We start from the raw sequence: 24,482 nt of genomic DNA, 5'->3' as shown, positions 1-24,482 counted from the left end.
TTTAAAGTGGTTTAATACTGACGCTGTTTATTTATATCACTTGGGCACTGTATAGTGCCTCTCAATCTTTAAATGTAGATTAAAAACCTACCTTTTCAAACACGCTTTTGGTTAATCATTCACTTTCAGGTTACTCCTTCTCTATTGGTGTTCGGGCTGGTTTTCATATTATCACTGCTCTGTATTAACCCGGTCATATGACCATAGCTACAGCTCTTTTAGTTAGCTTTCTAGTAACCGCCAACACGCTGTCTGTCGCTGGGTTCTCTTGCCTGACCCGTGGAGGCTTTTTTCGCAGGACAAATTTGCCCGTTCTTTACCATGACCCTACTAACTTCTGTATTTTTATTTGTTCCCTTTGTCTGGTTTTCTTTCTCCCGTCTCTCTCATGCTTTGAGACGTCCTGCTGCTCTCCAGGTGTTGCCCTGATCCAGCCCCTGTGTCCTGTAGAAGATCCTGGCCTTGTCTCATCTTCACTATCATGCTTGGCCATGCTGTTTTATTTCAGATTAACTCTGCTCCTAATTTTAACTCACACAGAATCACTGACCACCTCCTCCTTCATCAGACTCATACATCACTAATACCATCATCCTCATCATTTTCTTTTCCGCTTCTCCATCATCACTAAAATACTACATTCACATTACTATAACCCCTTCATCTGTCATCATTTCACTTTTACTTCTGTTCTCTGTTGTGTCTCCGGTGTCGACCCGAGGAGGATGGGTTCCCCGTATGAGTCTTGGTTCCTTCCAAGGTTTCTTCCTCGTGTGCTGAGGGAGTTTTTCCTTGCCACTGTTGCCCCTGGCTTGCTCATAGGAGGCTTGGACCCGGATCTCTGTAAAGCTGCTTTGTGACGACTTTTTGTTGTAAAAAGCGCTATCTAAATAAAATTTGATTGATTGATTGATATAGGTTATTTGTTTTTATTACATTTCTACATATATTTAATCATCTTTATCTGTGTATTTATTCAAATAAGCATATAGAACTGTCATGTGGATTTCAATGCGTTACACAGTTTCTTTTTGTTTTACACAATATATAAGCTTTTCACTCATGTTTTTGCCTCTGTCCCAAATTTCTGAACATGTTGTAGTCATCAGTTTTTAAATGCATTTATATTTACAAAACACACTTAAGTTGGTCAGTGACAACAATAAAAAGCATTTCTTTATTCTGTCATTACTAAAATAAAGGTTCAACGTTGTGAACAAATCACAGACTCTTGTTTTTATTACATTTTACAAAATATCCCAAACCTCCTAAAAAAAAAGAGGGCTTGTATTTAGCATGACCTTTTGTATTACTATAAAACATAAGTATGTGAGAAATTAATCACAAGCTATAAAAAATAGATAGTCAAATAAAATATAAAATAAAACAATTCAAAGCTAAATAAAGTAAAAAAAAACCCGCAGTATTGGTGGGGGAAAAATAATTAATTTTAAATTAATACTTAAAAAGCTGCCTCTGAGATATGTGCTGTGCTAGGGATACACACCCACACCGCTGCGGTCAGTGGGTGGAGTCCTGAAAATGTAGCCCATCCCACTCGGTGACGTGCCCCCCGCCGGTTAAAACCCCGCTCTTCCTCCACATCCCTGACTGAGGAAGGTGTCCGGGTCTCCGGCTTCAGCCTTGAGCGGCACCACTCCGAATCCACTCTTAGTCTTTATTTATATTATATCTATATCGAGACCTATATATATATATATGTGTGTATATCCTCGTATTGACGTCACGGGGGCTGCATCATGGCCACGCTGAGAGCGCTGCGGAAGCTATGTCAGGACACTCACCATCGGGCGTGTAGTCTTCACTTATCCGCCTCCAGGTACGTGCTGTTCCCGAAGGAAAGACAATCACTGCGGGAGCCCTGTGTCAGTTAACGAGCAATATGTCTGTTGGTACCTCATGTACATCTAGAATACGCTTCGTTTCAGTGTCAGCCCGCGACTGACCTCCCGCCCGGAGTCGACCGGTGTTTCACAAATCGTGTATTTGTGAAGTGTAGGTTCTTTTTCTCAGCGGGTCCTAAACCCTGGGCAGAGGGAAATGTCATCTGCGGACAGGCAGCCGATTGGTGCCGTGCCGTCGCTTGTTGGCGTTATGTAATGTATATTTTAATAAGTGTGCTAATGCCAGCGGGCGCCCTCCCGCGGTTTGCCGGCAGACACCACACACTCTTGGCTGATGAAATCCTCCAGAGCGCTTGCAGTTGAAGCAGAATGTCTCCTTATCAGTAGCATATGATATGACAGGTCTGCAGTTAGCTCCAGCCGTACACAAATGTCTGGGGCTAACCCGTTCTCCTAGAAACGGATTGCTGCTGTCATTCTACTACTGCAATAATTCACAGTGCACTTTAAGACATTGGCAAAATACTTACATGTATATTTACTGTCATGGCTTGTGCACATTTATGTTTACCCCTTACACGTCTACACTTTTCTCACTCACTTGTAGTTTATTATTTTTCTAGGGTAATATTTGAACATAATCTTTTCATTTTAGTGGAGGAAGAGTTACATTGTACAGTGATAACTGCCTGTTTACTCTTCACATGACGGTAAAACCCCTGAATATTACATTCTGAAACCTTATGGTAACCCCATTTTAGTAACATCTTTAGTTTCCTTTAAATAATTATATTCGCAACGAAGGACACACACCTGTACACTTTTAATGCATCTTTGTTTACTACACCTGAAAACAAACTTCCATCTGCAAAAGTGGTGCAGAATTAAACAAAAACATAAAAACCACTGATTAAAAATTGCATCATTTAGAAATGCAGTTAAACTTTCAGAGAAAAGACTCACATTTTTATACAAATAATGTCATAGTTATTTTCACGCTTATGGCATTATATAAATGTTCCTACCGCATTCGCTTAGAAAATAAAACGAGGCTCTGCCCTAAATTGGTTCTAATTCAGGGCCAGGGCATTCCTGTTAGCACAATATCTATGATTTGATTGATTTGCTGAATTGATTAGGCACTGCATGCAGTCCCCTCGTGGTCTATGCACATGACTTCATTAACCAAGTCACTTAAAACAAAACGTCTCCCATTAAGTCATAATGCAGTGTACACCCCAGGCTGGGATTGAGATAGTAAAACCCTGTTTTGGAAGTTTGAGCCAAAATCTCAGCCCCAATAACTGATTCCGTTTCAGCACTTTTAATCTGCTTTGAATTCGCACCTGCATTCCCACAGGTGGTATTTTTAAGATGATTTAAATGTGTTTTATTACCTTTTATTATATGAATAAACACACAATTTAGGTTTAGGCCTGTGCACATTTGCATGACTTTATTTTTATTCATGGATATGTGTGTGTGTGTGTGATGTGTAGACTGTATAGGGACTGGGTTTCAAGAGAAACCTCAGCACAGGTTCACATAAGGCTACAGAAAGATTAATGGCTCCAGCTGGAAGTTGACAGTTGACGGTTTTGTCATCAAGCGAGTATGAACTGCCCTTGTGATTAAGAAAAATGAGGTTTTGGACAAAGTCAATACATAATAAAAGGGGATTTAATCCACAGCTGACATTTGTTTTGCAAATATCTATTATAGATTTAAGCGTGGTGTTCATAACAACAAATGCCCACATGCGAATGGCTCCCTGCCACTGAAGTATGAATTGCTGCCACATCAAGAGGCCTCTTACATCATGCCAAATGGCTCATTACTTTTCAATGTGGCCTCTTATGTAAGCTAAATCTCATTCAGAATTAACATTCTGAAACTGTGATCTCCAAACACAACTCCTCATGCACTCTCAGCTCATTCCAAGCTGGAATGGCTTAGGTATGAGAGCTGTCATTAAAGAGACTTGTATGCTTACAGCCTGACTGTAACATGCTACCACCTCTGCTATGTATAGGCCACTTTCATGTAAAAGGAAACCTCGTTTCAGTTCCCTGCACCTTAAGCACACTTTCACCTCAATGAACCACAAATTTTCTCTCTCTTGCCTTATTGTGATTTGGGGGCAATTTGGTTTGAAAGAAATGGTTTGCTTGAAACAAGATTTAAGCAACCCTCAAAATGGAAGAACTTCATCAAGTTTAGAGTTTTAACTAGGGCTTTCAAGTAAAATGTATTACTAGGCCTTGTATAAAAATAGATGTTTTAGAAGTTGTTGTTATGTACGTCATCACTGAAAGAGCAATGATTCATTGGATGTTTAACTGAACAAACACGGGCAAAATTTATTACTGGTCGTTTTAAAAGCAGGAACTGATGAACAAATTCATATGCATTTTCTTGGACTGTGTTTTCATATATTAAAGAATCTATTATTATTATTATTATTATTATCAGTAATAAAATAGTGCCCTAAATATTAGCAAGATCCTTCACCACTGCTATCAGTATTACACATCTGAAAATGTATGGTGAAAACTGTTATAAAAAGCTGCAGATATCATGTTAAGTATATATTTTTTTGGATTTAAAATAGTATTGTTTATAAGAAATGTTAGACATTTTTTTAGAGTGTTTATTTTTTATTACGTTTAATTAAATGCAGTTACTTAATAGAACGGACTCCTCTACCCTTAGACAAGAGGCCGTGGTTATCTCGGGCAGGAAGCTGGCCCGGCAGGTCCGTGAAGAAGCCCGCGCTGATGTGGAGGAATGGGTTTCTGCTGGCAACAGACGACCTCACCTGAGTGTGGTGCTAGTAGGTGACAACCCTGCCAGCCATTCTTATGTGCTGAACAAGACCCGTGCTGCTGCTGATGTGGGTAAGGACGGAATCCTAACTTGCACATTTGTGCAGTAGAAAACTGTTTACAGGTATAATATATTGTAAGCAGGCCTGCTCCTTTATGGAACTGCAAGTTCTTAGGTTAGTTCCTGGATGCGGTAGTTCATTACACAACCATTATCAATGACAACTAGACAATGAGTCAAAAAGACTTTTTATAAATACAGTCATACAAAATATTGGTGCCACTGATCAGATCATTTTTATAGATTGTTTTAAATACAGGTTTTATACAGAAAATACACTTGCATATATTTTATTGATAAATTAGTTTTGTTTTAATTTGTTTTCATTCAGAAAATTAACAAAACCTTATTTTCTCTAGTAGTCTTCAAACATTTTCATGTGGCAGTATATACTACAGTTTCTTCCCACTCGTGGATGGAAAGTATCAGAAATCGATTCAGACTGAGCATGTGTATGAGCAGTGTCAAGTGTATGACCTGAATGCATATCCGTTTTCAGTGTGACTTCTCTTCTTGGATATGTTGGACATCAGAGCTACATTCCCTGGCTTTTATTATAATTTTTTTTTCCCCTCACGCAGCAGTTTTGGGTTAATTACTATGTTTTGTTTTTGTCTTTGTGCTTTTAGGTATCAGTAGTGAAACAATATTGAAACCTTCTTCCATCTGTGAGGAAGAGCTGCTAGAGCTGATTGACAAACTGAACACTGACCACAGAGTAGATGGTCTTCTGATACAACTGCCTTTGCCTGGTAGGGTCCCTATTTTTTTTTTACTTATTTACCAAGACTGCCACTGTCAGTTATAGTAGTATTAGAATCAAGTAATCAGCCTTGTGTTTTGAGCTTAACAAAGGCCAAAAGCTACACATTTACAGGGGTTCCAAATTATTTTATTGGGGATTGACATACTACAATACTAGACAGACTTTGAAAATACTTCTTTAAATAAAAAGTAATAAACATATGTAATCATGACGTAGCTTAAAAGATGTGTTTTTAATAAATCATTTTCATGAAAAAAATAGTAGATAGATTCTGCAATTAATCGTCATATCCCCTGATGTTTATGTTACGGTAGCTTTCACATTATGCTAGTTATACACTTAGTAATTTCTTTATTCATGCATAACTTCCAATTGTTTAACCTCTGTCATCAAAGAAGTTTAGAGGAGGAATGTCTGAATTTTAATGACTGGATCCAAATCTCAAAATCTGCCTTTTTTTTTCCCCTCATGCACAGAACACATTGATGAGCGTAGAATATGTAACGCAGTTTGCCCAGATAAAGATGTTGATGGCTTCCATGTGGTCAATGTTGGTCGTATGTGCTTGGACCAATCCACTATGTTACCTGCTACACCATGGGGAGTGTGGGAGATCATTAAGCGCACAGGTATTTTCTTTCGGTGGTAATTATTGATGGTTTAAAGACAGGGCCGTGGCTAATTGTTAGTGCTTTTCATACTAAATATAAAAATGAAATGGTATTGGCAGGTAAATAATAAATAAATATAAACTTTACTGGAAAATGTCATAGCACAGTTGTAAAATCAGGGCTTTGGTGCCAAAATCCAAAGAATGTAGTGTGTAGAAGAGTCAAACAGGAAAGCAAACAGTACACAAATGAAAGAAGTTTGTCATTTGTGATATTCCACTTAAAAAAAAAAATTAAAATTATTTGAAATTATACATAATATGCAAATATTTTTGTTTTCTCATAGGTTTACTTTCTTCTTCACAGGTGGCATTTTGTGTTAGAATCTTTTCTTGGGAAAATCTATTTTTTTGTTCAAATTTCTTTTTTGGATAAGAAATGTTTTTACACGTGACATGTGAAGTTTTCCTGACTAGGGTAAAGTAATTTTTAAACAACATGGTTTTAACATTTCTATGAATTATCTGATCGTTCCTTCTTATCACAGGCATCCCCACCCTGGGGAAGAATGTAGTTGTAGCTGGTCGCTCTAAAAATGTGGGTATGCCCATTGCTATGCTGCTACACACAGATGGAAGACATGAAAGACCAGGAGGTTAGTTAGATTCATCAGTGAACTCGGTTCTGCTTTTTTTCTATTGAAAAGAAAAATCATACACTTAATAAAATGTAATTTAAACATATAAATAAATAAAAACACCAGGACTGAGGTGTTTTTTTATTATTATTATTATTATTTTGGTCTTTTGGAATAATGCAAGTCTGCTTCTCCCCATATTTTAGGTGATGCCACTGTCACAATCTCTCACCGTTACACTCCTAAGGAACAACTTCGCCAGCACACACAAATTGCTGACATCATTGTAGCAGCTGCAGGTAAATGTTCAGCTACATTTTATAGTGTTTACTGGCATTCTACACTGAAAAACACATTCACGTATTCAGGTGAGCACTTGCAACAAAGAACCATATGTGGAATTTTGTGTAAAAACCTATTAAGCCTGGAACGATGTTGTTTCATGCCCTGAACATAAAATGTAAGTTACTAAAACATTTGTTCTCTTTATTAAGCTGTTTCATTCGATTTAATTAAAAGCTAATCCTGAAGAACTTTTGACCTCTACTGCTAAGACTAGACAAGCCAGCAGTGCTACTGGAAAGGGTTGATTATATGGTTCTTCAATGCAAGGGCTTAAATGTCAAACGTATAAAGACTGTTCTCTAACTATAAGTTTCCTAATCTTGTTGTCTCTTGCGGTTTCATATATTGTATTTTTTTCTGTCCTGACAGTGCAAAATTGTCTTTGCTAAAACCTCAGATCTTGTTTTTTTGCTTACCCTTCCCACAGGCATACCCAACCTTATCACTGCAGATATGATAAAGGAAGGCGCCGCTGTTATTGACGTGGGAATAAACAGAATACAAGATCCTTTGACTGGAAAAAACAAACTTGTTGGTGATGTGGACTTTGAAGGTACGAAGGACTACAATCTAACTGACCAAATGCATGTTTGGTATCCTGAGAATTTTGTAATATTTAGTTGACTGCAGCTAATATTTAGCTGGTATATATAATATTTAGATGGTCAGCTAAATTGAGGTCAAGTAAAGTGAAACAAGCTATTTAATTAAAGTGATATGTGCCGAAGACGGGGATCTTCAAATCTGTATATTTGATCCATCTTCCAAGCTGGGATTTTACATTGGCTGGCTGATTTATGTTTCTGCGTTTGCTCAATGCAGAGCTGTAGCCTATGCAAGTGCCCTATGCTGTTGTGAGCGTTTATGATGCCTGCGTTGCCCTGCAATTATACCACCAACCACTAGATCCCAAACATCTTCCTGTATACTGTGAAGCACCCAGTGTAGTGGTATATTAGCATTATTTTATTTATCTGTCAAGTGCACTATTTAGGGAGTAGGGTGCTAATTGCCATCAAGTGTAGTATACATGCAGTGCTTGGAAAGCAGCAAATACAAAGCCTGCATATTTTTTTCCCACACATGTTCTTGCTCCTCATAACGAGTTTTATTCTGAAAGCATCTGTGGTTTTTCCTGAGGACTAATCACCATGGTTAAGGTCTGCGTCCACCCAACGCATAGTTCCGTTTCTGAAGAGGTGTGCGTCAGTTTATAGTGCAAGGCAACTGTTCTCAAACTGTGGTACATGTAGCCACTGGTTTCTGTGGGCGCACAAGATTCTGTGGTAAGACTCATAGGTGGTACTTGGTGGTTTTGGTTAATAATGGGTGGTACTTGGTAAAAATAGTTTGAGAACCACTGGTGTAGTGTATGTCATAGGTTCTATGCGGTCATAAATTGGCCTTATAACTGGCCAGTCAGGTGCGTGGCAGCTTTAGTGCCATGCCACTTGGCTATTTTAAAATCCTGCCCTGGAACCTGGATCCAAGGTGTAAATTTGAAGGCCTCTGCCTTTATTGGAACAGGCACTTGATCTTATAGCTTGTTGCTTTTATATAACTTATGTAGAATCTCATGGCTTTTGCTTTAATATAACTGATAATAACAACTGAGGGATTTCTTTTTAAAATGAACTTTTCTTAGAAAATTTGTGGTAGCCGCATTTTGGGTGATTTTGGGTGAAATTGTTGTACATGTATTTGGAACTTACATTGGTTCTTTCCTTCTTTTAGGTGTGCGTAAAAAGGCTAGCTATATCACACCAGTTCCAGGTGGTGTTGGACCCATGACTGTGGCCATGTTAATGAAAAACACTATTAAGGCAGCAAAAAACCTCCTTTTGACCCCTCCGGAGAGAGTGCGCATGGTAGCGTCCTCATAACACCCTCAGGCACCTCTGCCTATGTTTCACATTCCATACCCCCATCTACTTTGGGAGGACATCCCAGATGGGAATGCAATAGCTTTAAATCCTATTTTTGGATACCACACTCCTTTTGTAGCTCAACATAGGTCAACTCAGTTCCACAGAATGAATGATTTGGAAGTACTAAAGGTTTGGTGAATGTATCACTTTTCTGCATTCACATATATCAAACTTAAAAAAACAAACTTTGTATAATGTGCCTCAGCTGTACTGCTTACGCAACAAAGATTCATACATTTTTATGTTACAGTTTGGTTTTACAGCTTATTTATGCTTTATTAGATTCTTTTCCCCACAGGAAGCAGTTGCTCATTTCATTCAATGCAAACATATTTATTTATTTTCAGAATAAACTTAACATTGTTTTGTCGTGCACAGAGAGATTCACATCAATATTAGGATTTGAATTCTCCTTTATACGTATGTACATGAGATTTTTTTCTTTATTGGCTCATTTGATGTACATAAGTTAATAAATGTAAGCACATAAAGGCAAATCAGGTGGCCGTGACAGGTCAGTAAAGTGGGTCAGCATGGCAGTGACTTGGATCTAAATGACCCTGTATGTCCCCTCAGTGACATACCGTTGACACCATGCTTTTTCAGAGCTCACTTAATTATGGCTAATGTTCACTGGATAATTGTTATTATGATGACGTGTGGTTTTGGAGGTGTAATATTGCAAGAGTGCTTCAGGAGGGTGAGAAACAGACTATTTGCTGCATGAGCGAGAGTGGAGATAAATATTATTGCAGACATACGACCGGTCAGATTTCTGAGAAATAAAGCTTTAAGTTTTCATTTGCAAATGCTTTTGTATACGTAGTTGAAATAAATAACAGTATTCAACTCAAATGATATCTTTATTTGTTTGTTTTTTTTTCTCCCCAACAGTAATTTGTAGTAAAATAATAATAATAAAAAAATAACAGCAGCACTGTACCATATATTTAGGTACCCAATGTGTTCAGAGTTATTACATTCAAAGACAATTCTGGGATGCTTCCTTTTTTAATTTGATCTAAGCCTTTCGGTAATGGGATATGTCCAGTCACTCCTTTTCCTCCTAGGAATACACATTCAAGAGCTCTGGCAAAGTCTATGTTTGGAACACAATTTCATGAGGTTTCTTAAAGGTCCTATAATGTTCACCGACTCCAACGCAGTACCATGTGGCTCTTGTTTAATAAGTGTAAAATGAATATGTACCTGCACTACACATGACTACGAAATATTTAATTGCAAATTCATATCATATGTTAAGAACTGCGCCCTCTGAAGGACTGGGTATGTATAACCTCCAGGGTATGTTCCCGCCTTGTGCCCATTTATTCCGGGTAGGCACGGGACCCACCGCGACCCTGAATTGGATAAGCAGTTTAAGACAATGAATGAATGTTAAGAACTGCCTTCAAATACAACCTTGCAGGTTCAAATGACATGCACGTGTAAGCATTTCTGTGATGGGACTTAGCTGGAGTAGATGTCATTAACGTTGTCTTTTTGGGCTTAATCTGGTCAGTCCATCATGGCCCTTATGTAGCCCAAAAATGGATGTTGAAATTTGGACTTGGTTTGGTCCATATGACTTGGTCTGATTGTAGCTCAAGCCAGATTTTTTTTTAAAGGATATTTATCACATTTCGACCAATTTTAGACATTGGGGGCATCTTTATTGTAGAAGCTTCATTTTCAACCAAATATAAACAGTGTTCAAACTGATCAGACATTTTTTTTTTAAATATATACATTAAGCTAGCAAACCTTTGGTCGTATTTAGTAATTAAAAATAACACAGTTGGATGAGATCAGATCTTTAATAGGTTATACTTTTTTTTAACAAAAAAAACCAGAATATCCCTATATGTTTATAGAGAAAATGATTAAAATTATAGCAAATTTCAAATGTAAACAGCTACAAAAGGTATGACTACAATTGTGCAGGTTATTTTCTTTATTGTACCAAAGTTTTAATTGCTGCACATGACTGGGTTACTTTGAGAAAACTCACATATAAGTGTTACAAATTTATTTTGTAAAAATGTTTGAAAGCTGAACATTGAGTAACCATTTCAACAAGGACTTTAATTGTGAAACACACTTCCACTGCTTGGCCACGGGGATGGAGCTACCCCAAGAGGGCGGACCACGGGGAGAGAGGCGCTCTCAACGCGTCGTTTGCTGGTGGCTGGTTCTATTGTGTTCTCCAGGCGGCAGGCGGCAGCACTGTCTCTCTGGCTTTTAACATCGGCAGAGAGCAAGAACCAAGCAGAGATTCAACACAAGTTTCTTCAGTTTACAAGGCGTTAGTTCGGTTTGCTGAACTAAAACAACAGTCTGACTGATAGTATTAAACCTCTGAGTAAGTGACTGAATTAAGTTTGAGTTATACATGTTAAATAGCAGCTAAGTTCAAAGGTGTAGCTACAATTTAACATAACAGACAAATGTGTTTAGGCAAGTTTAGTACATCCCAGCGACGTCTTTACTCTCTGACAAAATTTAAAGCACGCATTACTTCTTTTCTACAAACATTGCTCATTTTAACAGCTCTAATGGCCATTTAGCTGCCCGCTGTATTGTATAATTACAGGCTGTAGTCCATCTGCGTACATTTGTGAATTTTGTAATTACATATTTTAATGTTAAAGCCATATATATATTTGCTTGCTTATTTATTTAGGTATTTATTCATTGATACGCCATAATGTTAAAATGTGCAATAATAAAGCTATATATAAAGATATGGGTGTGTATATATACACACATATATGTATGTGTGTGTGTGTGTGTGTGAGAGTGATTGAGGGTGAATGTGAATGTTTTGGTCAGAGCATGTCCAGCAAGTCTTGCAGGGTCCTGGTCTATGGTAGTTTTGTGGTGGTTTGTACTTATTAAAGGTAGTCCAAGAAGGAATTTTAAAAGGTTAGTTACTTATCAATAAAAATATATATTTTATAGTCTAAATATTCAAATAAACTGTGGCTAATTTCATAATCTGAACCCTTAATAAGTCCCCGTTGAAGTTTCCAGTCACTATTCAAAATATCAAAGCCCTATGTTGTGCGCTGCAGGGAGCCATTTGAGGTTTACTCTTTGTAAATGTTTTACAGTCCAGATGGGGCGAAACCGATCTCGCAGCAGGTCCCATGAGAGGTCCTCAAGCAGGCAAGGACGAGAGCGACAACCAGAAAAGAAGCGTCGGAAGTCCAGCTCTTCATCTTCAAGCTCTAGCAGTGCTAGCCCAAGCCCTAAAAAGAAACATGCACGTGGTTTGAGTAACGACAAGAGACCTGGTACTGTATTTCTTTGCTTTTTATTTTTGGTACCAGTCACAAATTTCACTGTTGGGAGCAACCATGGAGCAAGCTTGAGATGATTCCTTCAGTGCCAGAAACACAAAATGGAAATATTTGAGTGTTTAAATGACAACTGAAAACACATTTATTTTGCTTTTGAGTCTTTCTATGTATCAACACTGACTTACGAAAAAGTTTTGATTTGTGCAATATTTACCTACAGTATAAACTTGGAGCTTGAAATACACCTACACCTCAACACTAAGGTTACTATGGCTGTTTATGATCTGATCAGCAACCAGTTACCCTTAACATCTACGGTTACTCACTGAGCCCAGCCCATGAGTACCTAAAACACCCACTGTATTGCTAGCTCTTCACAGGGGTCATCAGGTAGGCTCTCGTTGGTGTTTCGCCCACAACACCTCCAGGAGGCTCAACATTGAAGTCTGGCGTCCCAGACACACCCCCTCCGAGCCAGCTTTACAGTCCTACCTTACCCTTTACTATCAAGAACCATAAATCCACATTGGCCTCCCTGATGACTAAGGCCGTACTTAGCCCCACTGGCACCGTTAATGCATGCTCAGTGCCTCAAGTTCCATGTGAACTTACGTGGTACATCACCAACAATCACAATAGCATCTCTAAAGTGCATTTCCCTAAATAATCTGTGCTCTCCTTATCCACAACCACTTACTAGACCTTTCAGCTGTTTCTCATAAGTCCTTCACAGCTGCCCTTAGTTTCCTATCTCCACTGGTCTTACATATGCCAAACAGAACAGACCCCTGTGTTACAACAACTCTTAGTGTGATTACATGTTTGAGTTTAATTACTTTTGAGGTGGGAGGAACGAGGCAAACATGAGCCATGTAGAAAAAAGAAACTCTGTGCTTTCAAATGCAGTGCATTCATATGAAACCCACTGCAAAATCATATTCACTTTGAGGATGTACGCAGGAAGTGCATAGCCTGAGATAAAACTTATTGTAATGTGAATGTTAGTACTACTGAGATACTAGCATTGTATTGTTGTCCCAGCTTTTCCAAACGTTTGTTGACTTTGAGTACCGGCCTAAATCTTTCCATTTTGATGTGCCTTTTCATATTCCACTAGCTTTGTGTCCCGTTTGAAGTGAGCAGCATCTTCAATTTAACTGCTATCTCCTGCCAGTTCTTTGATTTAGAATCATGTACCCCATCTATTATAATGTGTTTTCTCCCCTTTCTTTTTCTTAAGTAGTCCAGTTTGGTAATGTGGGATTTTTGTAATGATTCAAATATTTTCAAAATGATATGCCTTTGTTTTTAACATTTTAAAGCCACAGTGCAGTAAAGCATTGACTTTCTATGCAGCAACAAATATCTTTACTATATTTTTTCAGATTTCCTTTTTGCTTGATCATTTTTTTAGTCACTCAGTAGTGGTCTTAGTTTTAGAGCTGCAAGTGTAATGCAGCCAAAATCGACACATCACAGCTGCCATGTTGACAGTGCTGCCTGTACCCATTTTTATCAGCATGTGCTAATTATCTCAAAATGTCATTAATCAGCCTGATTACTTGGAATAGTAATTCAGGTGGCAGTTTCTTTTTTAACACTGTTTCCAAACACACTGTCAGCAGGAATTCAAGGTGTAGCTTATAACTGAAAACTGTTTGTGTTCAGACCAGCGAATTGAGAAACAGAAGAAAAAACAAAAAAGGAGGAGTTCATCATCATCGTCCTCATCCTCAAGCAGCTCGTCCGCTTCCTCTAGTTCATCCAGTGATGAAGAGACCAAGACGAAGAAAAAGCGCAGGAAGGCCAAAAAGAAACTGAAGAAAATTAAAGCTAAGGAAAAGAAAAAAGAGAAAAAGGAGAAAAGAAGATTAAAGAAGATAAAGAAGTTAGCGGCTAAAGCTGAGAAAGCAGCAAGTAAAGCTCCTGTAATTATCCCTGTTCCAGTATCGGTTCAAGTTGGAAAACCCCAGACGTACTTGGAGACCTGGCAAAGTGATGACACTGCAGAGCATGGTCCAGGTATGTGAGGTATTTTTAAGCATGGTGAAATATCTCTAAATCTGTCTTAAAATGTTAATGGCTAGAAGAACTGTCATTTTTTAGCATTTAAAATAATAGGGAACACAGTTGACATTGTATTAGGTAGAAAATAAAGACTAAAAAAACAATAATAATACATACTGTCATGAGTACATTTTAGTAATATTTAGTCATCACATGGATTATTTATTTTGATAGTGAATTATACTCTTAACTAGAGTAGTTTTCACTGCTCAAATATTTGATAGTTGTTACCAGGGATTGTTTACAGACACAAATACAAAGGGGGGAAAAATAAAAAATTGATTTTTGCATTTACAGATAAATGAATCGTAATGTTGTAGTTTTATATATAGGTCAGTTTTACGTTTCTAAAAAACATGTCCGTATAGTATCAAAGCTCTATTACTTACCTATCTCCCTGGTCCACTTTTGAGTTGGAAAGTAAGAGATTTTATTTAATCTGTTGTTGCACAGTGTGTGTTGGTCATGCTATAGTCTTTCTTCAGTGGACACAGGACGCTGTTTGCTGGTTATTTTTGGTCGGTGGACTATTTTTATTCCAGCAGTGACACGGATGTGTTTAAAAAAAAAAAACTCCAGCAGCACTGCTGTGTCTGATCCACTTATCCCTTCACAAAACACAATCACCCAGCACCACATCACTGCAGTGCTGGGAATGATCAACCACCACCCAGATCATAACTACTCTGGTGTATGGTTTTGTTAGGATCTTTAATGCACACTTCAACAGACTTCTCCTTCTGTTCCCATCAGTGATGACCGATGAGCAGAAAGCCAGTTTCTCCACCAAGAGGCCTCTAACAAAGGAGGAGTATGAAGCTAGACAGAGTGTCATCCGTCGTGTCCTTGACCCTGAAACCGGACGAACCAGGTGTGTAGCCCATTTTAATAACAGAAATCAACAGGAAATTTCCAAGAAAAATACAGACAAATTGGTTACACTTGGCGTTCCTTGTAATCCGTATTATTTACAGGCTCATAAGGGGAGATGGAGAGATTTTGGAAGAGATTGTCAGCAAGGAACGACACAAAGATATCAATAAGGTATATAGGTCTATTTTTTGTTAAATGTGGAAGACACATTTCGTTGTACAATGGCAAACAATTGCACATTATTAGTACTGCATGGCATGATATGACCTCTTTATCTGTAATGTACATAAGACAAAGACACACTGCCTGTCCAACTGCAAAATTGACCAGGATAAATTGGACACAGAAAATGAGTGAAAGACATTATTAATGTATTTGTTAATTAGTTCGTTTTTCATGTATATTGAAGGTGGTGTAACAGGTAGTGTCGCTGCCACACAGACCCAAGGTCCTGGGGTTGTGGGTTCAACCTTGGGTCACTGGCAGTGAGGAGTTTGGTGTGTTCTTTCGGTTCTGTGAGAGATTGGTGCAATATCCAGGGTGTGTTGTTGCTTTGAGCCCAGTGATTCTGGGTCAACTCCAGGCTACAGTGACCCTGAACTGGATATTGTTTACAGAAAATGAACGAATGCAAAAAGATATCCGAACACCGATTGGCTGTGTGAAATATCCTGTAGGTTTTATAGTAAGAGTGACTGGGTGATGGCGTGGCCCCAAAGTGGTTATATAAAACGTAGCTTTGCATAAATGTATTGATTTGGGTTTATCTATCAACAGCAAGCCACTAAGGGAGATGGTGCCTCATTCCAGAAGAGACTAGGGATTAACAGGTAGAAGAACCAAGCATCCATTTGAGAAGACTCAAGCCTGAAACCAGAGGAATCTCCGCACAGCAATTCCCCATGTGTTCTGTTAGATATGTTTTGTTTAGGGTTTAGCAAACAGGTTATTAGACATAATATTGATTCGTGTTAACTGAAATTTTGAAAAGTAAAAGAATTTGAAAATGTTTTTCAATGTTATACTTATGATCTACACTCAGAAACACTGTCACTGTGGTGGTACATATTTTTACCTTATTCTATTTTAATTGTAGATTTTAAAACTGTGTTGATTTAATATGCCAAGTTTGATATCCAGGGCTTATGTTCTTTAATTTAATATTACAAATATTCACATCTCCTTCTGGAGAAGAGAATGTAATGTAGCTGAGTGTACAGTCGGACTATCACTGGGACAAAAAAATAAAAATAAAACAAAAGGGAGTAAAACATGAACTCACCTTTTAAAGCGCCATAAAATGGAATGATTGTAATATTTACACAAGCTTAATAATTGAAGGACTGAGATGTACCCCACCACATTAAATAGAGCTGCTTTTTTTAAACTTAATACATATATCAGTGTCAGTGACAAATCTGTTTACAAGAACCAGATTATATTTTGAGATACAGCCTGCATGGCTCAGTTAAAAAAAAAAAATCAATGTCAGAATATCAGTGGACTTGATTTATTTACAAATGCACCATCAATATGCATTTCAGATCAGAAGCCTGTTCCTTGTTTCTGTCAAAACTCATTAAATGTTGTTAATGGGACAAAGAACATTGTTATTGTTGATTGTAGCCAGATTCAGAAAAATTGCTTCAAACTTAAAATATTAATGGCATAAACAATTGTTCTGTTTGTGTGCCCAGGAGACACATAATTATGTGATGTGATTTAGGGGGAGAGGCACTTTGGATTTAAGAGTGCGGTTTTAATTATACCTGATCTGACATGACTAAATCCTGAAATAAGTTGTGCTATATTTATAATAGCCTTATTACAAACAGGGCGTGTGAATAAGAAAGCTCGGGGAAGAAGAGGGTCTTGGTCCATTTTATGTGAAAACTATTAACATATGGGATAAATATTTAAATAAACATCTGTTAATGTGGTGTCCTTGCACCTAAATTAACTAAAGCAAGCTTCGAAGCCTGAGCTTTCAATTTGAGATACATGTCTGTACCATGTTTGAATAAAGGCTACTGACTAAACATTCAAGCAAAAATAAAAACAGACTACTAATAGAGTTTGGATTCAATTGGTATCTTTGTGCAGTTATTGACACATCTGGCACTTACTGAACAAAATTTTTAAACCTCCCTGTAAATCCATTTAGTAAAACAGGGGTCCTGGAGGGGGCAGTTTACGCCACAGTTTGGTGCTTCCCTTTCTAAAACATACCTGATTTAACTCAACAGTTCATTAACAGCAGGGAGGTTATCAAACTGTGCTGGACTCTGGCCCTCAGTCCTAGACCCCTGTATTAGACCCAACACGTGTACAGAAACCTTTATGAATTCACATTTACATTATTTCAGCCTCATAGACCTCAAACAATCCATCACCTTTAAAAATTTTAAAGAACACGTTCACACTGTCCCAATCCAACATGGAACACATTTACACTTTTTACATTATCTACACAATATTGACCATGTTTTGTTTCGTTATTTATGAACTTGCAAACTGATGATATACAAACATGTCACCATATGCAGTGTAACATCAAAGCACACCCACCGCTTCATGTGCAGCCAAGGAAAAGATCTAAAAGCGCTTGTGACAACTGAAAAAAACTTTGCTCAAGCCTTTTATGATACTAGTGCACTTCTATGGCATGAAAGCAAAGCAACATCAAAAATATTCTACCAGCTGAAAGATATATAGAATCTACCGGTTTTCACTAATAATTGCATATAAATATATATTGGGAATAGAGTTACCATATAGTGCAGCAAAAACAAACAAAAAATACTCTGCTGAACAAAGAAGCAGAAAACACTCAAGGAAATCATTAAAAAAAAAAAGTAACAACCTCAATATGAAATGGCCCAAAAGAACAATGAATCCAATGTTGATGTTTTGTACAGCGGTGTCCAAATGCCACATTATAATTATACAGTCAAAGTCCCATTGTGCATATTTACTTACATTTTCAAAGGATCTCCCGTACAGGACAACACAACAGATGAACAGTTTTACACGGTAAAACTGATACTTTGAAGTTAAAATACTCAACTATAAATCTAAATAAACAGATGCAATAATCCCAAAACACACTCACTTTCTCTCTCTCTTGTGCACTCGTACAAATTGACAACCAACAGTCTCACAGACATGATGAATATGAGTTATCAGAAATCAGCTTCTTTAAGTGGATAATGTGAATGAAATCGTGTTAACTTAAAATAATTTTAAAAACATTGATTTTTTTTTCAGAAGTAAAAGTGGAAAACTAAGCAACCGGTCTTGCTTGGGTTTGAGGTTTTGTGCAATATTTGTTATGGGGTTCAACGTATTTAAAAAGAAAATGGACGATTTACAGTATAGTGTGAAGATGAGACACAATAAATGAAGTAACCCGGTTTCCACATGTCCATGATTTGGCAGACTCGGCTAAAACAAGGCCCATTAGAGTCCGGTGGACTGCATAAATACGGTCTTTGTTCATGGTGGATTTACTTACTGTACATATTTTGTAGCACCATAGGGGTCTACTGCTGTCCACACACCACTGTTATACTTGGACCAATCATCTGGTCATCTTGTGTAAGTAAATGTGAGCATTTGTTTCTTAAAAAATACCTAAGATTTTACATTTTTTCAGTCTAATCTCTATGGTCAGTTACCATATGCAATCATTTTAATGCGTTTTCAACAGCAAAAGACACCACTGGCTGCTCAATTCTTTACATTTTCTGTCAAAAATGATGGTCATTATTTAACTCGTGAAATGGTGTGAGCAAACTTTTTCTCAGAATATCAGAGATGGGGCAAATAGAGATTAGTCTGAAAAATGGACTGAAACCTAAACTTTGTTTTCCTAGGCCTCGTATACGTATATAGCTTTGTTCTTTCTTCTGTCGCCTTTCCTCTCTTTCCCTTCTACTCCTTGCACGTCATTTGATACTTTCTTCTAGCTTTTGTGGTGGAAAGAGCGCGACTCCATTTTGGAAGTTCCACTGCGCCCCCAGCAGCCAGCAGCCAAACTCATACTTCGCTGGGCCGGGCCTCGCTCTGCCCGTTCCGTCTGTGTCCGTTCACCATCTGACTGGCTCTGTGTGCGCTCTGGCTTCACGTGGACACTTGTGGGAGAGCTGGGAGCTGGCTGAGAAGACATGCTGCGGAGGACGTGGTTGCGCTTGCGCAGGAAGTCTGTATTGGCGCCGAGACCAAAGCTGGCCTTGCGCAGAACCATGCGTGTGCTGCTGGCCTTGGCTGGACGAGAGCGCTGCGTGTACTCAAGCTGAGAGAGGTGGGCTGCGTAGCCATCTGTTATGAACTGGAAGTAAGAAAGAGTTGCAATTTCTTTACAAAATTCTATAATGAAAGATCACAAATATTCACCTCTCCTTCTGGAGGAGAGAATGTAATGTACCTTTAGAGAACAAAACTAGACTTTAAAATCACTGTTGTACCTTTAAAGCTACTTTTACACCGTTCGTACATTTAGTGACGATAACGTACCTCTAATGTAACCTGATAGTGTAGGTATGAGCATGCAATTTATAAACAGGTTCCAACAAATCATTTGTTCAGCTGGAATCTGTTCAACATACGAGTTGACAATAAAAACTCATGCATGAGAGAGCGAAGTGGAGTGACTAGTTCTGTACTAAGAGAAACTTGAAATAAAGACAGACAGCTAGCCAGTGAGCTAAGATGCTAAACACCACAACACTGATTGTGTTCCAGCTAACTGAGGCTCAAATCACACACGTTTAGAAGATAAAGCCTCATATAACAATGAGCTCAAAATCAACTGAAGGGTCTTTGTCAGTTTACAGCTTTGCTTCGACTGGATATTACTCCAAACTCACAAGTATGGTGAGCTACTTGGCTTGTGTTTTTTGCCACACCCATGACATCACCAGTCAAGTGAGCTCCCACAGTGCCTCCTCCTTGTGGCTCTCCTACATCCACATTATTTTACCATGTACTAACCAAGCAGAAAAGACAATTGGACCTCCCAGACATGTCATAATCGTTATACCCAACCCTAACCAGTATCATATTAGAGACATTTTATACATGCATCTGAGAGTAAATAGTTTTTATATTATAGAACCCACTGATTATTATTATTATTATTTTTTTTAATTTAAATCATACTGTACTTTTTTGGTTTGCCTAAATATTCTTACATATGTAACTTTCTTACAAAATCTAAAAAGCTTGTGTATATGAGAGTGGAAGAACTACCTGGCATTGATGTTGCATCTTCTTAGAGGGTCGACCAACAATATAGATCTGAGAAGGAGACAAGCCAATGGAGCTGTATACAGAGATATCTTTGGTGGAGCCGTAACCTGCACAAGCTTTCATTTGAGCCTATAAGACACAAAAACAGGGTTACCATTAACCTGGATCTACACAAAACAAGAAAGTGGATATGATCAAATAATTTTATTCTTATATGTATTCTTGCACCCGAGAACTCTACTTGACTCTACTCGCTTTTGGTTCCTGGTCATTGGTAGCTTTTCCTCTAGCACCCCTGAAATGAAACTGGTGACGTCGCAAAACACTGTCTCTAATTATGAGAGGTGTGGGCTTTCGAAAACCCAATAACAGCAATGGTAACATTAATCGCATATTGTATAATGTATAATTTACATTATACATGTTACCCCTAGGCACAGTTATAAGAAACCATGACATTACCTTTCACTGTTACACAGACGCAAATATACACATCAGCCAAGCCCGATGACAAACAAAGATTAAAGAAATAGAAGACTGTGTAAAAGACGTGAAAGGCTGGATGATGTGTAACTTCCTCCTTCTAAACAGCAACAAAACAGAGGTCCTGCTTTTGGGTCAAAAATGTCAAGAAATAAATGATCAGACTTAATTTTAAATCTTGCTGACGTTCCAGTTAAACCTGGTTCAGCAGCAAAAAATCATAATTGACCTGGATTTATCATTCAATCAGCACATAGGCAGTATTAGAAATGCCTTATCCCTGCAGGACACAGAAACATTAGTACATGCCTTTGTTACTTCAAGGCTTGACTATAGTAACGCACTACTGTCAGAAATTTAAGTAAACTTCAACTAGTTCAAAATGCTGCAGCCACGTACAAAGCTCTACATGGGCACTCTCCTGAATACCTTCAAATATTATTTCCTATTAAGAGCCTCCAAGTTTACTCATATCACAGAGTACAGAGATTTTTAAAAATTCCCAGAATTCAGAAGGCCTCAGCTAGGGGAAGAGCTTTTTCTTATAAAGGGACTCAGACACAATTGCAATCTTCAAATCTAGGCGAAAAACTACTTTATTTAGTTTAGCTTTTGGTAGTTAATGCTCCCCCATAGATAAAGGCAGCAGATCCAGGGGCTCCATGGACACAGGGGGGAGCACACCAAACTCCACCGATAGTCATCCAGTTGAACCAAGGACCCTGAATCTGTGTGGCAGCAACACTATGGGATATGCTGCCATGCTGTGTAAATTCTTTTGGAATATTTTGTTACCCATCACAGCATGTCACCATGCAGATCCTAAGTTTCAAGAAACAAGTAGGATATCTCTTCAAATGACTGGCAAATGACCTACAGCTTGATTTGTACCAGAAAAATTCCATAGAAGAAGCACCGATATTTACAAATAGATTTATTTTAATTTAGCTGTGAACAGATCTGAACCTTGAAGAGAATATCACTTTAAAAGCAACATTATATTATTCTGGCCCTACAGCACATACACACCTCATTGATGAGTGTCTTAAGGAAGATGGCTTTGTGGCGAAGTGGGTCATGTACTAGACCTTCACAAAAAGACATGATGCCGTGGGGGAAGTTATGCTGGGAAAGCCAGGCCACCACTCGCTGCTTCTGCATGTCTGGCCGACCAGTCACATAAATGATCAGGTAGCCCAGGTCCTGCCAGTGTCTGCAAACAGCGTCGTAAGTGAGAAAGCAAAGACAAGTGCAATGAGGGAGTTAATTATGGACATGTGATGATCAAGTATATGAATATAAACTTCTCAGAAAAATGTAAAGCCAAATGATTACTTCCATATACATGCATACAACTTTGACTTTGTGTAAGATTACTTAAATAAAAATATGTCTGTGAAATAAATACTACACATTGATTAACTTAAAAGCAATGTAATTTAAAGTAAACTACTGATCTATACCACTGTCGATTAAAGCGTGCTATGTGCATGATTGAGCTGCCATACCTGACCACGTCCACTGCACCTGCCCGAACTTTAGGATCACTGCCCATGATTGACACACTAGCTGCAAAAGAGCCATCAATGCTGAACACCACAAATTCAGTGCCAGGAGGAAGCACGGTCAGATAACTGTCAGCAAAAGTGTGGTCACCTCTGCAAAAAAAGAAAAAAAAGAAGAATATGGTATAGTGATATGGCATATGAACATTTCAGTCTATTTCATTTTTAAAACTGCCATTTAGAAGCCCTGTGTACAGAATATTAAATGACCAAATGCCTGTTAAGATTTAAAATGGATTCCCAATATTTTAAATGACCAACTGCCCCGGAAAAAAAATTAGTTGCCCTGCATGTTTTAGGACTTGTGATGTGACTCTAACTTGGATTTTGTGACTTGTTACACGTTATCGGGTAGATTTCATTCACAGGTGACTAAATTATTGTCCGGTAAGCTTATTTTGTAAATAGAAACAAATTTAGAAACCATCATTCCCGTATTATAAGAGAAGTTGGCTTGCATACCTGTCTCTGATAATAGATTTGATGGTGTCTTTTGTCCTTGGCAAAGAAAAATGTAAAGTTTTTCTAAAAACAATCTTAAATGTGGATTCATCCGACAACAGTCTGAGATGAGCTTGGGCCCAGAGAACCTGGAAGCGTTTCTGCAGATGTGATTGCAGAACAGGGATTCAGGTTGCATTTTTTTCTGTGCAGTGGCAGTGTGTGTTAATTGACAACAGTTTTATTAAGTACTCCTGAGCCCTCAGGCAGTGCTGTGTGTGAGCTTGAAGGTAACTCTTATTCAACAGTTGTGTCTGGTCTTAATTAACACAGACAGAGATGTCGTTAGATTTCCTAAATATTTTCACCATATTGTGCACGGTAGATAATGAATGACCTAAATTATTTTCCATTTTGTATCGAGAAATGTTCTCTTTTCAACTCTTTGGCATAAAGGCAAAGGAGGCTAGATCTATCTTTGCTTGCAAGACTATGAACAAATCAGATTCCTGATGTTATGGCATTTCAGAAAAAACTGTTCTGAAAATGGGGTTTGTATTTTAAGGCCATTCAAAATCTGCATCTGTATTTTGAACCCAATTTTGGTACTAAAAAAATAAATAAAAATAATATTCTGCTTTAAAAATTACAGAAAAAAATAAGCAGATGTTTTCATAAGTACGTTAAAATAGGCACACTGTCTGGGAAGTATAAAAAAACATTTAATTTTAAGGTACTTTTGAAAACATCTGCTTATTTATTTCTGTAATTTTAAAAGCAGATTATTATTATTATTATTATTATTATTAATACTTTTGTAATAAAATACCAAAGCAGATTTTGAATGGCCTTAAAATAAAACCCCATTTCCAGAACACTTTTTTTCTGAACTGCCATAACATCAAGTAAATACTAATAAAGGGCGACATAACTTCTTAAAAGCTGATGCACTGCATTATTGTAGAGAATTTATCAATGTCTGTTGAAGAGAAACAATATCATAACATAATAATAATTGATTTCAATAAGACTAGTATCCAAAAAATGCTTTTAGAAAATTCAAATAAACATTTTAGCTGTTTATGGTTTAGCTTGCAAGCTCATCATTTTATAAGATCATCTTACCTGACTACCATCTTAATTGGGTAGACTCCAACACCAAGTCTCTTGCCTTCTGGCTCTGGAATTATATAAGACACACGGCCACTGCTGTTGGTCACCTCTGTACTAAGATATTCCCATTCTCCTGAAGGTGGCTGCATCATAATGTGTATATCCACCTACATACACACGCACACATATTGATGTGGGTTAGATTCAATACCTACAATATACTCAAGTAAACAGAAAAAACAAAAATAACTGTCTTTACAGCCAATAAGAAAGTCTTCTCATCCTTTTAACAGTTGAACCTATAATTTTTAAATAATCAGTGATTCATCACAAAACTAGACCTTGATCCC

General features: G+C 37.8%; 3 protein-coding genes across 9 annotated transcripts in view; 2 read left to right on the top strand and 1 right to left on the bottom strand.

Moving 5' to 3' along the window:
• Positions 1-1,587: 1,587 nt before the first annotated feature.
• LOC136678923 (bifunctional methylenetetrahydrofolate dehydrogenase/cyclohydrolase, mitochondrial-like) lies at positions 1,588-9,882 on the top strand. Its single transcript, XM_066657114.1, has 8 exons — positions 1,588-1,840; positions 4,578-4,762; positions 5,381-5,503; positions 5,994-6,146; positions 6,676-6,783; positions 6,972-7,064; positions 7,538-7,663; positions 8,845-9,882. The coding sequence occupies exons 1-8, from the start codon at positions 1,761-1,763 to the stop codon at positions 8,991-8,993; spliced, it is 1,017 nt and encodes a 338-aa protein (XP_066513211.1). The 5' UTR covers positions 1,588-1,760; the 3' UTR covers positions 8,994-9,882.
• A 1,309-nt stretch (positions 9,883-11,191) lies between these two features.
• LOC136678123 (ADP-ribosylation factor-like protein 6-interacting protein 4) lies at positions 11,192-17,034 on the top strand. 2 transcript variants are annotated; one of them, XM_066655992.1, is made up of 7 exons: positions 11,192-11,400; positions 11,871-11,963; positions 12,152-12,334; positions 14,009-14,362; positions 15,161-15,278; positions 15,382-15,451; positions 16,058-17,034. In XM_066655992.1, exons 3-7 carry the CDS (start codon positions 12,157-12,159, stop codon positions 16,112-16,114), a joined length of 777 nt encoding a protein of 258 aa, XP_066512089.1. In that variant the 5' UTR covers positions 11,192-11,400; positions 11,871-11,963; positions 12,152-12,156; the 3' UTR covers positions 16,115-17,034. The 2 variants fall into 2 exon arrangements, with proteins under 2 accessions (XP_066512089.1, XP_066512087.1); XM_066655990.1 differs by lacking the exon at positions 11,871-11,963 and having other exon boundaries at positions 11,196-11,400; positions 16,058-17,032.
• Positions 17,035-17,047: 13 nt separating this feature from the next.
• The window catches only part of LOC136678120 (membrane-associated phosphatidylinositol transfer protein 2-like), a 91,006-nt gene continuing 83,571 nt past the window's right edge, over positions 17,048-24,482 (bottom strand). For all 6 annotated transcript variants that reach the window (XM_066655987.1, XM_066655982.1, XM_066655983.1 and 3 more), the window contains 5 exons: positions 24,145-24,299; positions 22,522-22,671; positions 22,043-22,226; positions 20,531-20,659; positions 17,048-19,610 (listed from right to left, as the gene is read on the bottom strand). In XM_066655987.1, the coding sequence (XP_066512084.1) occupies positions 19,245-19,610; positions 20,531-20,659; positions 22,043-22,226; positions 22,522-22,671; positions 24,145-24,299 (984 nt within the window). In that variant the 3' untranslated portion in view covers positions 17,048-19,244. The remainder of the gene's footprint in view (positions 19,611-20,530; positions 20,660-22,042; positions 22,227-22,521; positions 22,672-24,144; positions 24,300-24,482) is intronic.

This window comes from Hoplias malabaricus, chromosome Y, assembly GCF_029633855.1.
Source record: "Hoplias malabaricus isolate fHopMal1 chromosome Y, fHopMal1.hap1, whole genome shotgun sequence".
Taxonomy (NCBI): domain Eukaryota; kingdom Metazoa; phylum Chordata; class Actinopteri; order Characiformes; family Erythrinidae; genus Hoplias; species Hoplias malabaricus.
Note: the sequence above shows the minus strand (reverse complement) of the source record. Positions and strands in the feature narration are given on the sequence as shown.

Excerpts from the sequence above, each read along its gene's own strand:
- LOC136678923 (XM_066657114.1), top strand. The coding sequence starts at position 1,761 with ATGGCCACGCTGAGAGCGCTGCGGAAGCTATGTCAGGACACTCACCAT. Across the intron at positions 6,147-6,675 it reads GGAGATCATTAAGCGCACAG|GCATCCCCACCCTGGGGAAG; the intron begins GTATTTTCTTTC and ends TTCTTATCACAG. Across the intron at positions 7,065-7,537 it reads CATCATTGTAGCAGCTGCAG|GCATACCCAACCTTATCACT; the intron begins GTAAATGTTCAG and ends CCCTTCCCACAG.
- LOC136678123 (XM_066655992.1), top strand. The coding sequence starts at position 12,157 with ATGGGGCGAAACCGATCTCGCAGCAGGTCCCATGAGAGGTCCTCAAGC. Across the intron at positions 15,279-15,381 it reads CCTGAAACCGGACGAACCAG|GCTCATAAGGGGAGATGGAG; the intron begins GTGTGTAGCCCA and ends TATTATTTACAG. Across the intron at positions 15,452-16,057 it reads GACACAAAGATATCAATAAG|CAAGCCACTAAGGGAGATGG; the intron begins GTATATAGGTCT and ends ATCTATCAACAG.